Here is a 19,004-nt window from a genome sequence, read left to right as displayed (position 1 = left end):
TAATTTACTTAGCCTTGTAAATGTTGTTCGATGCGTAAAAAAACGAGCATATTCTTCATCCGTGTACGTGGTGTTAGGTACTTAAAGATTATTCGATCGGTAATAGCTCTTCGTCGTTAAGTAACTTAATTAGCGATTAACAGGAATGGTCGACGCGCACTGTGGTTAGTCTAATCCCTGGATTATAGGTTGAACGAAGTACAGCTGACACGAGAAGACCACGAGTACTTCCGGTAAAAGGGGAGGGACAAGGTATAGCGTATCATTATCGAATATACGGTTCGTGTATTTCCTGCAGGTGGACGATGATCTTCGAAACGTTACATTCGTGTAAAAAACCAAGGTCTTTAATTTAAATTTTTTACTACGAAATTTGTCTTTATGTTGCGATACGTTCGTTAAGAATCTTCGAACGAAGTTGATTTCTAGACCAAGAAATACGACAAGAATATAAATACAATGGCAATGTATATCTCGTAAGAATGGAATAATTTCTCTCTTACAACGATCGTTTCAAAACGAATGCATATAATGCAACCGATTTCTCACTAGCACCGCGGTTTCCCTTCTCACGATAAATTCTTTACAATATAATAATATTAATTGCAATTATAGTAATTCTTCTTCAGTTAGCCATAACAGTCTAGGAATAAGTTCCCTTGTTTGTTTCCAATTTAGCCAGTCAAACGAGACGCGTTCGTATTTCAAATGCTCGATGAGATAAGAAATGTACATTAAATGTTTGCAAGGCCCCTACATGCATGAGAAAGACTATGATTAACTGCATCATGGTTGTGTACGGAATACATTGTTCTCGGTTGACGAGGCAGCGAGAAAACACAAGTTTCTGTTAACACTAAACAACGACGTTATGAAAAACTTGGCAGTAGTCAGGTAATTAAGACAGGATTGTTAATCCGGGTTGTCTCGCGGAAGGTAAAGGGTCGCTGTAAGTGTTTCAGCAGATACATTAACACGGTTTTCATTCGACGATCGCACCTTGTTAGGCTGTTACTCGCTTTAACGTGCCGTGAAATCGACGTCCACGCGAAATTATTTTGGTTTCTTTCTGTTAACGAGACTACGTGCCCTAGGAAATGGAAAAGAATTGCCTGAAAAAGGTGCCAGCGGCTCGACTATTTCGTTCTTGAAAAATTGCTAACGTTAAAAATTGCTAAGACGTTAGTTCGTTTTCCATTGGTTCGTTGAAATTTGTCGCTTTTTCTGCCTCGATAAAATTACTGCGAACATCGAGGCACGGACGATGAAACTAAAAAGAGAAGAATTAGAAAGTCTTCGTTCTACGTGTCTCAACTTCTCAAGTTTCTAAAATAATCTCTGCAATTAAATCTTCGTAAAAGCACGCGTAAAGCTATAAAAGCAGAACTTCCATTCGCCCGTTTTAGTAAACGTTGACTTTTAAATAATTGAAATCCAACACCTGGTTTCGTATTAACATTAACGAAACTTGAAAGCAATAAACCTGATCCTCGAGATATTATAATATATTCCTAGCTACCCTATAAATTGAATCAAAATTACGATCGAACCGTCGATCATATAGTATCGGATAACAAAAATTAGATAACAAGCTGCTACGATAAATAAGCGAACAAGCTCGTCTGGAATGGAAGAACGATCGTATTTCATGCACGAGCCTGTTAAAATTAAGGAATGGCGCGAAAGCTGGTTGATTTCTTTGTACAGAAAAGGAAAGGGCGCGAGTTTTCTCGGTTGTCGAAGAAAGACGACCGCTCTCAAGCTGCAGTTCCATCACTCACAAGCAATTTGAATGATTCATGAGTGCACGCGTCCGTCGTCCGCATGAGAAGGGGGAAAAAATAACTAACTTTCCCGTTTACAACCGTAGGAGATTTTCATGTAGGACTCGTCGATGATCCCTAGTCGCTCGTTGAAAATCTTGCAGCCACACCGCGAAGGGGGTGAAGTTTCGCTCGGAGGGATAGCTTCATGATTTATGGAAGATGCGTCGAGTACCTACCGCGTTGGAATTATTGGCAAGATCCTGATATGTCTTCGTCGCAATTGTCATCCTGATTGTAGGACGGTAGTATCTTGCCACGTCAAATGGCCACGTTGGTCATTTGTCCATTTGCGATCTCGTCCGGACACGGTTTTCAGCGGACAATTTCAGCCTATTGATTTCCATTTGAAGAGGATACGTATTTCGTTTGGCGAGTGCGCTGAAAATTAGTAGCACGCGTGAGAACGGGTCTTTGGAGTTCCGATTTTTAAAGACTAATTTAGCAACGTTAAACGATTTTTGGTCGGTCTTTATCTCACGTCTCGAGACTTTGCAGTTTCCAATGTTCAAACAGTCCGTCGAATAGTCGAATTTTCAAATTGCAGGATTTCAATGTTTCCAATTACGTCGCTAATGGCAGTAATCGTTGTAATCGTAAAGTAGATGTAAAATAGGTTTAATTTCGTTAATCGCTTTAGAGGTGTCGTTCACGTTTGAGTTAAGCTACGGATAGATATAAAAATAATATTCGTGGATGTATGTGTCAAAGATCTTGACCTGGGCTAATAGATTAAGAGATGCATCTCGGAAGGCCAATATTATTCGATAAAAAGAAAACACCCAGTTTCCACACTTGTACCATACTATATAGGTATCTATGTGCGAATTTACGTTTAAATTCAAGCATTATTAACGCGCCGAGGCAGCGAACCCTAACGAGAATAGAACCTCTTTTATTATAATCGATTGACCAGCGAATAATGTGGATTCATCGATGGACACATCGATAGATTTGATAATACGTTCGCGGTATCTGTTGAGAAATCTAACAGGAGGTACTCGTGTTTCGCATCTACGAATTTTTCCAGCATGTAATTGCGTACTGAAACGATCGTGCATCACGTGTGCGATAAGTTAATCGCGATATTCGATCGTACGATAAGAGGGTTAACGCGTTTCGAGCAACAGATGCAGGAAACATGTTTTCTCTGCTGTTGGCGTTTATACGTGCTTTTTGAAATCTTAATTTCTGTACTACAATAAAACTTCTGTAGAAAATAGAACAAGTTATTGATCAGCTCTCTGCGCTTTCTTACGTATCGAAATAGATTCTCTGTACGGCAAAATACGTTCGTTCGAATTTTCGTTCATCTTTTGCGAAGGATAACGTTTATACGTGTAGAGCTGGTTCGACTAAATAAAAAGGAAAATTCCGTTGAAATAATCGTTTGCCCCAAGACAAACAATTATCGGTTTAACGCTTCACACCTTTCTAAATGTATTTAGCATAGATATCGTTTTCTACGCCCACGACAAAGTGACTTTTTCTTCCATTTTCTACTTAACGGTACCAAGTTACGTGGAACGCCTTGAGCTCGAGCCACCTTTAAAAATTTATACGTGACAGTTTCTCGGAGGTAGACAGTTGGTCTGTGAACTACTTAGGGATTTCTCTATCTTTTTAGTGAGCCATTCCCTCGTCCAGTCGTACATGTACGATCGTCCAGACCCTTTCGACTACCAGCACGAGATAAGACGATCGTTCGACCGTGGAATTTTTTAATTTATGACCACACGAAAACTCCGTGGACAACGAGTTTTTGACTCTATTAGCTTTTAACAAGATTGAAACGTTTACGTCAAACACTTTATTACTTTCTCTCCTTTTTACGTCTTCTTCTTGTTAAAGCAACGGAGTTCGGTTACGCGTCTATGAGTAGATCGATCGTCGACAAGATCGTATTCGTTCGTTGCTCTGCGTGCTTTTTTATACCGAAATTCTATTCGATTTTATTCGAATAAGGAAAAATTTGAGTTTACGTTAATTTAGATTCTTTATAGTTCGTATCGTATTACAGTCTGTCACTTCCATCTGGAAAATAAATGCTCGTACAAGGCCATATTTTTGTAAACCGAAGAAACGATATACGATGGTATAGAGAGTTAAGGATCTATTTGATGTACGGACGCTTCTAAAGTCGTTTCATATTTATAGCGGAATAAATCAGAAGGCAAAAAGAATTTCTGATACAGAGAATTTTTAATGTACTTTCTAGCGGACGTTGGCAAAACACGGAATGCCATCCATCATAATCATCTTGGTAAAAGTGTATCATGGAATGAACGACGTTGCTCGATGCCAGCGAAAACTGGAATGAAACGAATCTCGAGTTTAGGCACGTTCCACCAGGGATACAAGATTTCAAAGGCAAACATAATATATTAACGTTTGCAAACGTTACAAGCGAAAGAAAACGCGCTGATAAATCTTTCATAACTTATAATGTCACTGGAACGCTTTAGAATTCCGCTACAAGACATTCGCGTGTATCAAATCTGAAATTAGTAAAAACGTTCGTTAAAACGTATCTGTTGAACGTTAATAATTTTTTATTTTCATTTGCTTTCAGACTGGTGTCACGGCACTGCAGAGGACTGCTACCGAGGGTCATTTGGAGGTAGTGGAATTATTGCTGAAACACGGCGGCGACGTTGCTCGTCAGGATAACGTGGTGAGTCAGAATTTTGTTTCATCGTATACTCTTTTCCTATTGTGTTTTTACTACGACGACAGATCGTTACATCGCGACCGGGAAACTACGTTACTTGGAAATCTACGCACTCGTTTACGAAAATTTCCTTCCATTTGCTTCTCAAAATAATTTCACCGTACATCGACTTCGGTGACTTTAACGCACGGTTAGACAAGAAGCGCTACCTTTTGCGCAATCTTCCTTCCCTACAGTATATTACAGTATAAACGTAAGTAACTATATATACACACATATTTCCATTTTCCAAAATTCCGATGTTTTATCGGACTTTTTCGTTCGACTTTTAAACTTCATTTTATTCGTCGCTGTAAATCGTTGCAATCGGTCGAGCTATGCAAAATCTGAGTTGGCGTACGGCTAACTCCAAACCGTATATAAACCACGATTATTTCTGTCTATTTCCAAAGAAGATACAAAATACAAAGAGAACCATATCGAAAGCAAGGGAAGATGCATTCACGAGGAAAACTCGTTTGGCGCGTCAGAAACGCATAAACGTATGTTTCTTTAGTTATTTACCAGCCCTTTGGGCGAACAAATTCAAGAGCTGTGCAGTATACTCTTACGTTGATACGCGTATGTTGGTTGGGCGAGCCTTTGGGCGCACAGCACCCGGTCCACGAGCAGAAAAACGAGAGGAAAAAGCCGGCGCGGAGAAATCGCTACCGGGAAGAGCGACACGGAGGATCGCGATAATTTCGTGTTTTTTCTTTTTCGTTCTTCTTTCTTTAGAAGAAACAATTTACGGGGATTTTTGTTGCTACGCATTGGCAGCGGTCTTTTATCACTTTCTCGAAGTCGATCCCTCGAGGCGTGGATTTTTATCGTTTTGCCACGGCAGTTTCGTAACGCCCCGGCGGAACGTGTCCCCCTTTACCGTGGTTAACGAGAACGCGACACTCGCCATGGATAATAAATCCACGGCTGTACCGTGTCCATGTCGCTTGATAGATGCGATTACAGCCGAGAGGATATGGTATATCGCCGAAGCGACTCCGTTGTAAATCGGCGAAAGTAAATTGGGAAATGGCGACGATGCGGAGATTTCTGTTTTCTGCGGAGGAACATCGCGAATTCTTGGGATCGCGAGCGTACGTACTCGGGCAGATAAATTTACGGCGAAATTGCGTACAAGAGGAACGCAATGTACGTATCGTGGAATATCGTCGGCGAAGGTGGCATTATTTCGGGGCCACTAAAAATTTTTCGTTTGAGGCTTTGTTTTCGAGAAAATCGACTTTGAATTTTTGCTCGGTACATGTGCACTTTATCGCGTCTCGTTATAACGGATCTCACTGTTGGAAAAATCTCTCGATGGAAAAAATTAAAAAACAAATTTCATTCTATATTTTCGACTTCTTTTTTCGCGTAGAATCATCCCCTTTCCGCTTGTACCACCAGTTACCAACCACCCTATATATTATATTTGGCCCGATCATCGTACTACGGGCTATGCTCGTAATATTTACGTTTGGTCCCGTCATACACTACAGGATATGTCCGTGACATTTACGTTCGGTCCGATCATCGTACTACGGGCCATGCTCGTAGTTGTAGGTTAAGGGGTTAAAGCTGGAAATAGTTACACCGCCGGTATTAAGAAACTCGTTGACGTTTTGCACGAATTACCCGCTGTTCCCTGGCTTGGAAAAGTACTTAAGTGATTTCTGTCATTGAGCACGATGGTAGTAATTATCGAAGGAAGAAAAACGCATCTGCGAACGTTCGATCAACATTCGGCTACCGAAAGTCTCGTTAATATCGTATGCAAATCGAATGCAGCATGTTGCTGGCGACTGTTCGCAGGTGCGAACGTAGCACGAAACTCTTGATCGATGATTATCTCGTCGGCCACGACGATACACGCTGCTGTCATCAAAGGTCAGAGTATGATAGGATCGATATCGACGCCGTCATTAAGTCGTAAACCGTTTAATGGCTGTCATTACCGATATCGTATCGCGTTTATCCTGGTTTCGCGTTAAAGAGCCGCGTTCTCGCCGACCGGGGATAGCGATTTCGACATTTTTACAAGGCAGCAATTTCGCGGATGGTACCAGAGCCGCTTCGCGAAACCAACGACAAGAAAATCACGGTAGGCGTGTATATTTTACGTCTTAATGATGGCCTCTTATTGATCCCCGAATCTTGCCACGATCGGCCACGAAACACCACGGAAGGCTCCTTAAATGATATTTATAATATCGTCAGAGAAACGTGGTGCGGTAAAGTGATGCGTTTAAACAACGTAATCGCGCGTACTTTGCTACTGAGACACGATCACGTCTACGTTATTTTTGTTGAGAATTTTGGATCTTAATAGACGAAATAATGGTATAGGAACGCTAAATTTACACTTGGAATTTATGTTAGAATAGTTATATATTTATTTGATAAACGATTTCAAAGATATTCATCGATGCACACTTACACGCGTCTCACCTTCTTCCAGATCAGACTGTTAACCGACTGAACAGTTTACATTTCTTTATTTTCTAGACGCCGCGCACACACATGCTTCCACACACTGATATTTACATACAAGTATCGCTACTACGCAGCTAACCTGGTCTAGCACATAAAATTATACATATGTCAATAATTTTCATTTCTGATTTGAACCGTTCAGAAGCCAGATTCTTCGACTATATTATCCTTCGTCGTAAACTTATTTATTGCAAGAACGTAAATAACAATAGATTGCGAGGTAAATTTCAAAAATGCTATTTACAACATCGCCGCTCTTCTCTGAATTTTAATTTACGTAATTGCACGTTTCTTGATGTACGGCCAGGAGTTCGCGAACGTCGTTTATTTCAACGAAATTCTACCTAGCGTTCGATTAAATAAACTTCAGCCGGATGAATTCACGTAACTCGTACGCGCCCGAGATCTCTTCGTTACTCCGTACTTCCTGCACTGTTAAATTTCATAAAACGTCGAATAAAGAATTAAGCTTGCCTTACCCGTGCCGCGTTTGATCGAAGTGAAATTCGAGCGATACCTCGAAGAGAAATAGCATTACGGTTACTATAAGCGACTTAACGTTTGACGTATTACGATCTGCCCTGAGTAGAAGCGATTGGAAAACGATTAATCCGTGGCGCGGCGCGCGGCCAAACATTTTCGATTGATTATTATCGCGCCGATAATCGTGGTTGGTACCGATGGGATCGTTTAATGAGCAACAGACACGTACTTAAGTCGGGAGGAGCGGCCATGCTGGTCCCGTAATGCGTGGTATTAAGCGCGCAGAAAATATTTATCTTCTGCGTTGTTCGAGTAGTTTCGCGGAATTCCACGCTGCTCGGATGTACGGGGCTGCTCCTTAAACTCGCTTGCCGGCCAAGAAGATACGAATATATTATTTCTATGGGAGTCGGTGAGACTTCATCGACGATCGTTTGATGAAATTATGGAAATTTATGTATCAAGAAATTGTAAATTCCTGCTGCTGGCCACAATTATCGCTGGATCTACGTATGCTACCTTTTCGCCATATTTCGCGTGGAAACATCGCTATATGGATATGATGAACGTAACGCTTTTAATTAATTATTGCTTCTATACCTGTTTTTTTATGCGAATCGATATGATTCTAGCTTTCATCAGAATATGGTCAACGAGATTAGGTACATACAGCTTATCGATCTGTTGACGCTGGAGAGTCGTTTACTAGATGGTTTATACGAGGATAAATGGATAATTTGACGCAGACAAATAATATGCAGATTACGATTATTTTTATTTTATTTTACATAACCTTTCGCTCGACGATAAATTTTCCTATTGAGAAACTCGCTTCTCTCTTAACTGTGTGCCAATCTTTTACCAAGACTTTAAGCCACTTAACACTTCGACTGCCACGATGGTCATATGTGACGGGCCACGGTTTCTCCTGTGACGCCATCATCCGGGGTCATTGGCGACCGGAGCGCTTGAACTTCTTACAATTGTAAAAATTGAATGAAAATCGACAGTTAGGGCATTTTGAATACAACCGATAAATAGAAGATACTTTGTGATAAAAAGTGCCCCGTTGAACAATTCAACATTTTTACTAGAAAATCGATAAAAAAAAATGGGGACAAATCTTGCACTGTGTTAACACTAGAACTACCACACCAGTCAAATCGACTGGGTTTATTTTAAAATTCCTACTTCATGTTGTATTTTTTCCACAATGATGTAATCACTTCCGCAACGATAACTAAAAGAATAATATAATGAATTTTATTTTGTTCTTTATGTATTCAGGCTGAAAATAATTTTGTATCGAGGCTACTTATACCAACACCAGTCTCAAAACGACTGGTACTTGTCCAAGCGTAAAAGGGTCCTGCAATCTGTTCATCGAACCCCAATTGACCAGTTTCCTCGTTTTCTACAACTTCGCACACGTTTTTTAAATTTTTACCGCGTATCGTTCGATATGACGATATCAGATATCAAGAAAATACCCAGATGCTAACACTAGAAATACCACAGCAGTCAAAATGACTAGTTCTACAATTTTATAAACGTGTCAACCTTCGTTTAAGGATCCCAGATGGATTAATAATACCAAAAATCTACTACGTAACATGGAATTGCTTCTGTAAGAAAGTAATAAATCGATAAATATACAAATATTCTATTATTACGTATTTTTTAAAGACCAGTGATTTTCACTGGTTTTGGTCGAAATATCTTCGTGTTAACTATCTGTAGTTCTAGTGTTAAAACACTGTGGCGTCCTGAGCTTAACACGTGATTTCAGCGTGGCAGTTAAACTGTCAAGCTACCATTTCCTTTCTACTTCGAACGTAAAATTTCTTCGATCTTCGTTCAGACGTTACCATTCAGCTCCACGAAACAACGAACCATCTTCCACGAATTCTTCCATCGTACGATATATACAGAACAGGATTTTAACAAGGTTCGTGGTAGAATTTTGCACGGCGGGGAGTCCCCGAAGCGCATTCCCCTTTTTCAATCGGCGCGATTCGCAATTCCCGATGTTATCCGGGTTCGAGTGACAGCTCGGCGATATCTCGCCGCGTATATTCGCGGCAACCAGGATGCAAATGTCGAAAGACTCGAGATCGGCCAAGAACAAAACGGTGAACGAGTCGCGGAGGGCTATCGACGCTCGTGAATCGATTCTCGATAGGAAAGAGAAAGAAACGCGTTGGTGCGAAAGAATGCGCTACCACGGGCGTCTCTTTCTCGCGAAATTCCATTCTTTGTATCTTGCATTCTCTGGATACGCCACGTATGTTAAGTCCCTGCTTTCGTTCTTGGCTGTTAACGATTTTTAGTTGGCCGAATATTTATACAGGTACGACATAATCGACGAGTTTCGTCGATAAGATACACGTCCGAACGTTGTTTTCATCGAACTCACGATATCCTCAACTTTGGCTGATCTTCGCTTAGTATTTAGAAAATTCGAAAATTATAGCACCGCTTATCGATAATATTATTAGGTTGTCCGAAAAGTTTCTTCTGTTCTATAAGGAAATAATAGACGCACAATGTTTCTTGTTTTATATTAGTTTATCGAATTATGCACGAACATAATAATAGAAATAGAACGAAACGGACGATACCTAATTCAATAAAATAATACAAAACAGAAATTGTTGTTCATCTATTATCGCTTTATGAAACGAAAGTAACTTTTCGGGCATGCTAATAATTTTAGACAGTCTTCTCCTCGAACTATCGCCTCCTCGCATCTCCCACGACCTTTTTACATCGCTTTTATGCGCGCGTTTCACGAAACGTCGAACGAGACGCGGAACGAAAGAGCGGATTTTTCGACGTCAATAGGAAGAAAAGAGGATCGAATACGCATTGGAAGATTCGAAGAAGCGATACATGGATCCTCGAAGCGTCGATCGACAGTTGGTTGTGCGGTGTTCGTGCTTCTTTTTCACCGATTTTCACGTCCGACATGGTTGCTCGTTTTCTACCTTTGCCGTTGTGCTGCATCGCAATCGAGAATCGCGATCTATTCCCTCGAGGCGATTCTGCTACGTCGATAATTGCTTCATTTGGATACGAGGCCGCGGATAGGTTAATTGTAAGTTTCAAGTGGATGTGATTGAAGAAGCGATTACGAGCGTTACTTTGTAACATGGCCGCACACTGATGGATATAACGTTGTTTTTCAATGAAATTAATAACAGGGTATGTTCCGATATTAAATATTAAATTACCGGGCTATTGGATACTTTCAATAAGAAAAAAGCGAACAAATAACATCAACTTTACCGTATCGTTACAGGGATTATGGGAAATAAAAAAGCTTCGTAAAAATTCGAACAGCTTCCTCGCCATACCTTTAACATGCTTTTAGCGTTTAATATTTCTTCACCGCGGTTGATTAATTGTTACGTAATAATTTCTCTTTCGCGCTGTAGACACGATCGTTTCTTATTTTTAATACTCGTTTTGCGATATAGTCGAATACAGAAGATCGACAAATCCAAAGGAATCCACGTATTTCCCCAAGTTTAGTTCTGACTAGTAACAATATTAATAATATTAACCGAAAAGTAATAATAAATTTATACCTATGTTATACGTGCTGTGTACTGTAGCATCGTGGACGAGGGGCCTGGGGGTGTCGTGCGAATTATAAACAAACGATTGCGAAACATGTGCGTGGTGAGGCTAAGACAAAAGACATTAAGAATTAACAGACAAGACGAAAGACAAAGACAAAACGAATTAACAGTCATTGCGAGTTGTGACGTCAGACAGTGCGAATTGCGTTATCGAGAGTTGCAAATTAACTATCTAATTATCTTAATTATAATACGTCACCGTGATTAGTTCACGTTAAACGTCCATCGTTTCCTGTTTAATCAACATCGGTTTAATCCATTTATTCTAAATAAACTAATTGTAGTAAAGATCCTACAATAATATTAACTAAAGAGTAATAATGAATTTCTACTTGTGTTATACGTGTTGTGTACGTTCCTTACGTGTATTAATTGCTCTTTTCTTTTACTCGCTAAAATCCTAGGAGGATACCTTAACGTAGCGAATTCTTCGAATATTCGAATATCATAAACGTTTCGTACCGCGAATAGCATTCGAACAAATCGCATTTCCATAAGGATAAATCAGTTTCTGGAGTACAAGAGAAAGTACTCTAAGCTAATCGTTGGGTCGTGCTCGTTAGAGGCACGCTAACCGCTTCGATGCGACCCCGTGGAAGGATTCGGTAATTGCTATTAAACCGGACTAACTATAATTCCCTTTCTTATTTCGTCGAAGAATTTACGCGTACGATCGTCTCGGTGACACCGGCCTTTTGTCACGTTCTCTCGCGGCAATTTCTTTCGCCTCGCCAGAGTTTCCTGAATGCATCCGGATAGGATTCTCCTTCTAGATATTTTATTTGCCCCGGCAACCGCATTCCACCGGTCAAAACCTGGCAGATGCTCGTTTCTCTTCGCGTAAGGCCAGAGCAAACGGAAAAATAAAAATAAAGACGAGTTCCTAAATTCTTTCATTATTTGGAAAAAACAAATTTTCGGTAAACTGCAAGAATACAGTGTTACGTCCGATGACTCTTTACGTTCGAGGCGACCACCAGCTGTGCACGTAGAATTAAGCGGGCCGCAATAATCCTACGGAACTGTCGTAAAACGAGTCTTTTCGATCTACCGTTAAGGCCGTCAATTGGCATAAAGCGTCTTTGAGTCAAGAGGTTCCTTATGGTTATTGCTCCATCGGATAGAAATTGGGGATTTTCCAATGCTCCCCGGGATTCCACCCACACGCGAGCAGTGGTGGAGCGATCACCATCGAGTAAGAGTTTTCCTTTGCAACAGCATCGTCACCGGACTTCACCGGTTCATCATCTTTGGAACAGTCAACATCTCTTTATCGGGTTTCCACCCTTCAATTATTCACCTACTTAACTTATACCTTACGCACCAGCGTAACTATATTTTCTACAAAGTTGTTGGAAATATATACTATGTGTTAATCGAGCATTCTACTCATTAAACTACCTTTATTATCCTAATCGAAATAGGGGATCGATCGGTTTCGTGGCGTCGATCGTCTAATCGTAACGGGAATTTCGACTCCCGTTGACGCGCTTCCTCGCGATCGCGTCTCTCCGCGAAAAAACATAGAGTTTTGCAACTCCGTCGACGGTGTCGCACGCCGAAGAAGACCACCCGCTCGGAAGCAGTAATAGGATAGGCTAGACACCCTGCATGCCACAGCCATCGAAACAATAACCAAATGGTAACGAAATAGGCACCTCTGAGATACACCAGACGACAACCCTTTCAGAGGGACTATGACCTCGGTATAAAAACCCTGCAAAATAAGCGCTCGCCCCAGTCTGTTCAAACATTTTGACCCTGTCTCTTCGATTCAAGTTCAATTTCTTCAGCGTATTCGTGAAACGTTCGAAGTGCGACGCGAGCAGATCACCGGCGATCTATCGGTTTCGTGATTTCTTGTGTCTCCGACGTGACAACAACCTCGTCGAAGTTCGAATCTCGCACCATACGACGATGGGCGAGGGTTCTGCGTAGCTCGTTTCCTCTCGTCGAAATTCCAAGGTGCCCGTTAAACCGAGCTCCGATAAACACGCTAAAGCCAGATCGATTATCGAATGAAATTTGCAACTAGAAAGCGAGCACCAGGATGCATCTTGGTTCGTCGCGTTCCCATATCTTCGTTGCCATATACACGCGAACCGGGTGCACCGTGGACGCCGATTATGGCAAGGAAACGCCACGTCGAACAGATCGTGCCTCTTGGACTTGCACTTTCGCTACTATGTGAAAACGATCGAGCGCACGCTAGATACAACAATTTCTCCGAACCCCTATTTACAGAGGCAATTTATGAGGGTAGACCTACGATCAATAAAGAATTCACGATGCTGCGAGAGCCAGTCGCGTGTTCGCGTACAGACCTCGCGATTTATATGGTATCGGCACCGTTTCGTTTCGCATTAGTTAACGATTACACATCGTTTAGATCGTGTTTCTTATCGGTCCGTGGTTTCGTGTTCTTCAAGCCGGAACCAACCTGTTATACGCTTATTCTTCTTCGTCTTTTTATCCTCTCTTTCGTTCGCAACGAAGGAGAAGCCAGCAGTCGAATCAGGTTTTTAGTTATACACGTCCGTGTTCGTTTGTCATCTCGTACGTGCATCTTTTTGGATGTTTGTTTACAAACGAGGATCGCGAGAGAAAAAACATAATAAGTTATCTAACTAACCGTTGAGAATTTTGCATCTTAATGGCCGAAATAATGGTACAGGAACGCTAAATTTACACTTGGAATTTATATTAGAATAGTTATATATTTATTTGATGAACGATTTCAAAGATATTCATCGATATACACTTGCACGCGTCTCACCTTCTTCCATACCAGACTGTTAACTCAACAGTCTACATTTCTTTATTTTCTGGACGCCGCGCACACACACACACACTTCCACACACTGATATTCACATACATGTATCGCTACTACGCAGCTAATCTAGTCTAGCACATAAAATCATACATATCTCAATGCTAACAAGTATCTTTCATGTTTCGCGAAGGAATCATTTCCTAATCTCATTCTGTTTCATTAATTTTCCTATTACATGTTTCTATACGCAGTCTTCGTCGGTTTCCTGAATGTTGTTTTCATTGGGAAATATTCGAACACGAAGTTGCGTATTTTAGGCCACAGAACGTCTACGAAGGATATTCTCAAGAGTTCGACGTTTTCTCAAATGGTTAAATTTAAAGAAAATTGCGTTACACAGATACGTAGCAAGTTATTCGCGGTGTTAGAAGATAAGAGCTGCAGATTTTGCAGCCACGTTCGCCATACGAACGAAGAAGAAACTTTCCATCTGCCATCGAGGTATCGGCGCAAAAAAGCGGATGGTTCGTAAGCATGCGCTTGCACGGGCACAATGTAACCGTTCGTCTAAGTGAATTTAGAGCGTCTCGGAGCTTGTAGCAAGCGTAGTGCCACATAACTTTTACGATCTAGTAATTTCAGGCCGCGGCACGGATCGCCAATTTCCCAGTTACCGTGCTACGTGTCGTGACGAACGATCGCGTGCTCCTCCGTTCTCGCTTTACATGCGTGGCTCACGTGTCGCGAGGCGTGTCGACTTCTGCACGAGATGGTCGCGGATATATTCAATCCATGGAACAGGTTTAAGGGAAAACGCGCAAGAAGAAGACGTTAAAGCCTCCCCATGCCGGAATAGAACCGCAGGATACGCGTTTTACGCGATCAACTGTTTTTTGTCATGACGGATCGTTTGCTAGGAGGCTCGATTGCCAACATCGTGCAAGCTTCTACAAGCGGACACCTCTCTGCTACTGTTCGCCTGCTTCGATAATAGTCTAACGCGGTGAGCTTGGAATTTAACGTAGCGGCGATGCGATCGTTTGATTAATCGCAGGTTGACTGTTGAAAGTGAAGCAGGTTAAAAGCGGAATATTCAGAAGTAGTCGGGAATTTCAGACGATTACGCGCGTAATTTTCGTCGTGTAATTTCAGCTGCGATCATTTCACTTTCTCTTCTGTTGAAAAAAATCTCCATTCTAATTTTTCCGACGATCTTCATCCAGCTACATAGTTGGTCGGGAATTCTTATCAACGAGAGAAAGTTAAAAGCGCCGCGCATCTCGATTCCTCCATCAAAGAAGATTATCTTTATTAGCATATTGCGTGTTTAAATTTTACCGTCGATGCATATATATTTATATACTTATACACGGTGTTTCGATCTTGAAAGTCGGAACGTATTTCGTAGAAGGTTTAGGAATCTCGATGATACAGAGTGGAAAAAAAAGTGCCGAGCCCTGTACCGTAGCCTTTCGGCTCGTTTCCACGGGCGTGTCGGAAAAACAACGACAGAGGCGATCCTTTTAATTAGACAGCGCCGCGCGAGTCCTGTGAACCGGCGTCGTTATAAGTGGCACCGAGAGAACACGGACACAGCAAAAACTAAAGTGGATCATGCGGCGTATCCTACAAAGAAAATCTCTGTCGCGAACATGGAAACCCGGCATCGACGTGGACCGCGCCGATCGACTTTCACGGTCAAGTATACGCCGCCATATGAGATTGTAAATGTGACAAATGAGTGGAACGGGACCTCTAAACGTTCCACGCGATCGAGAAATCGCGGTTCACGCGGCATTCGGCTAATACAGATAAACCAAAACACTTGTATTAGGTCGTCCAAGAAGTTTCTTTCGTTTTATGAGGAAATAATGGGCGCATAATGTTTTTCGTTTTATATTATTTTATCGAATTACGTATGATCGATTTTGTTCTATCAAGATAAACGTCACAACGTTTGACAGATTAGATTTCGTGTTTGTACAAAGATGCGTCGTTGTAAAAGACGTGTCTATAAAAGGAATACACTTTTCGGACGACCTAATAGATCGAAATACGTTAAATACGATGGCTCGTTTTTAGACAAATTTTATCGAGATTTCGTACTATCAGGATTTTACCGTAACGCGTGATCGAATTGTTACGACGTAGACTATTTCGCATAATAGTGGCGATACAGCTAATGTCGTTAGTTAATAAACTTGTGTGCAGGAAGATAATATCAAACGACGATATTTCTCGAATTAAATTAATTAACTTTAGATTTTTAAGCGGCCGTTACGCGTTATTAAACCCTTTTGCGTTAAAAACATGGAATAAAAATACTAAACGTATTTTAATTCCATTCTTCCTCAAACTCGAAACAAGCGATCATCTCGAAGCGATTATTATAATTTGGGGCCCCTGTACGAGCAATTTTTCAGTATTTTTTTAATTCACCAAGGAGAGGGTATTTTCGAAGCGAGTTAATTGAGCCATCAGACAAGCGAAATGGACTTTTAATTTTGATTTCATTGTGAAGGGTGCCGAGGAAAGTCGTAAAGAACCTTTAATGTCGGTAGATTAATAAGTACGGTGGCAAAAAGGGTTATTTAATTGCGGCCCATTGGTGCGAAATTATTGGATTATTACGGTTCTAAAATTGAATGCAATACAATCACGGCAATTAATCCGTCGTTGATTGCAAAGATGTTTAAAATCTGAAGCAAATGGCTGATGGCACAAAAGCGAGTACGAAAGTTTCTTTCCCCTATGTTTCCTGTGATTTCCAATTACTCGACTTTATTATTAAAGAACGTTATTATAAAAAAAAACTCAAAGATATCGCTGTTTAAATTGTAAAATATCTTTATTTTCGCTTAATCGCGTTTTATACGAGACCCTATCGTACAATACGAAACGTACTAAACGATATTCTAACGAGAAGGAAGTTCCTCATAGTTCCGTGTTTTAATTACGATTTTCCAAAGATACGAGGAAGCGATCTTTTCTAAAATAATAGCTCGATCTTTCTCATGTAATTTACTGTCAGTTATCGAGCAATTATCGTTGGAATATGCAGCGCATACGTAACCTTATCTTAATCATCGATCGTACAACGATGGGATTCCGCGGATGATCGGTTTTCACGCGAAAAGAGTATTCCATTAGCATAACCTAATTAATCGATAATGCGCTGAATGGGCGAGAAAATCGAGGATAGAAGACGCACGAGTCGTTTAATTAACGCTACCATGGAAACGCGGCTACCCCATTACGCGAATTATTTCGTATCTTTATATGGAACGAATTAACTATTCTGTATTGCACGTTCACGCCGTTGTGAAAGCTTCCTTTTAACCAACGATCATCGCGAAACACGATGCAACATTCGCCAGCTGAAACGTCTTACCATAATTTATGCAATTAAAATACCATAGAATCTTTATGGTAGGTTGGGCGGTGAAATGACGCGTTTCCTGCAAAATATTCATTCGCTATCCATTTACGCGACAGCAAAGCAAGTGAGTTTCCAGTCTTTCATAATTCGGAATAAAATTGGTGAAAAATGCAGTTCTCAAGTGGGAAGAACGTTTAGATGGAAAGTGGGCACGTTAAAAAGCTATGGAAAAAAGTGGTCTTTATTCTATGACCGTTTTGACGCTTTGTTTTGGCGAACCAGTTTCCCTTAATTTCGTTTGCTCGATTTACCGCAATCTTCTGTCTACATCGGCGGCGATTTCAATTGTGGTTTCGCAGAAATCGCTCGCATTTATGGTTCGGCAAACAAACGTGTTCCTTCGAGCATTAGAAACGATTATACGTTAGTTTCCACGATAGGTATCCTGTAGTGGAAATATTATTTAAAACACAAATATTTTCTATATATTATATCAACTAAGAACATCGACTGACAACTTATAATTAATAACTTGACACGTTCGTTTATCCGCGTATAAGAAAAATTTCAATTTCCTCCGTTTAATTAACAACTCGATCGTAATATTTTCCTAAACAAAAGTGAAGAAACGAGATCGAAATAAAATGCTCGTTCAGCCTTTAAATATTACAACGAGCGAGTAGTGGAGCTTCAATTTCGCGCGCAAATCATCTCGGCCTATATAGTTATTAGCCACGGTTCTTGCGAACAAAACCTCGCCATCCCCCTTTAGCTCGTCCAGCAATTCCAATTAAGCGAGTGCTCAATTAGTCGAACGGGCGCCCATGATCTCGCACACCGTAGGACGCAACAAACGATGCTAACAGTATCAGTGTCGGGCCAGAAACTGGTCTCTAACAACGAGGTGTCGCCGAAAAGCAAAAACCGCCTGAACTCGTACGCGGTTGTAACTCTTCCCCTAATGATACGTTGTCCGTCTAATTACCAGAGCCAAGGAATTAGAAGGGAAAGGTAAATGGCACCGGGTGATGCTGGTTTCGCGAGGATAGGCCATTGCCTGTAGCTCTCTGGCTATCGTTGCTCTTTTCAGTAAACGTCGATCCGGCATCAATCAGAAGCAGCATGGTGCTCGTTAGTCGTGAACGCATGCCACGTGAAACAAAGTCCAGGAAAGTCGAGTCATAAGTCACTGGGCCGAATGACGTTTCGCTTTTAATCTAGGTCGATAACGTGACCATAAGATCGGCCTCTTTCTCTATCTTTCTGTCTGCTGTTCAAGATGTATCGATTAGGCGACTCTGTTCCGTTTCTTCTTCTCGTCCCGGTCAATGGATGATGGACGAGCTTGCTTTGACTTAGAACGTAGGAGTGGCACGGTTGATCGGCATAGTCCGTGGACGTCGATATCTGATACGAGTCGGTTAAGTTGCTTTTTTCAGACCGTCGTCGACGTAGGTAGTTTTGCAAGATTTAACGATGGTCGCTGAAACATCCGTTGATTCGGTCGAAGAAAGGTTAACGATTTTGAGTTAGCAGTCGAGGACCCAAGGAAATCTGATTAATAGCTTTGGATAATGGTATCCAGAAATAATCATTCTAGCGAACAATACCTGAACGATCGGTCCTAACGAGGTTGTATATGTGTGACTTGTGTATATGTAATAATGAAAATTTAACGATCGACCTAGCATCGTACAT

The 19,004-nt window shown here is 41.1% G+C and overlaps 1 protein-coding gene across 3 annotated transcripts in view; it reads left to right on the top strand.

Moving 5' to 3' along the window:
• The window catches only part of LOC117207445 (ankyrin repeat domain-containing protein 6), a 133,329-nt gene that overhangs the window by 74,921 nt on the left and 39,404 nt on the right, over positions 1 to 19,004 (top strand). For all 3 annotated transcript variants that reach the window (XM_033447697.1, XM_033447699.1, XM_033447696.1), the window contains one exon: positions 4,396 to 4,497. In XM_033447697.1, coding sequence (XP_033303588.1) covers positions 4,396 to 4,497 — 102 coding nt within the window. The remainder of the gene's footprint in view (positions 1 to 4,395; positions 4,498 to 19,004) is intronic.

This window comes from Bombus bifarius, unplaced genomic scaffold (assembly GCF_011952205.1).
Source record: "Bombus bifarius isolate JDL3187 unplaced genomic scaffold, Bbif_JDL3187 scf7180000008030, whole genome shotgun sequence".
NCBI lineage: Eukaryota > Metazoa > Arthropoda > Insecta > Hymenoptera > Apidae > Bombus > Bombus bifarius.
Note: the sequence above shows the minus strand (reverse complement) of the source record. Positions and strands in the feature narration are given on the sequence as shown.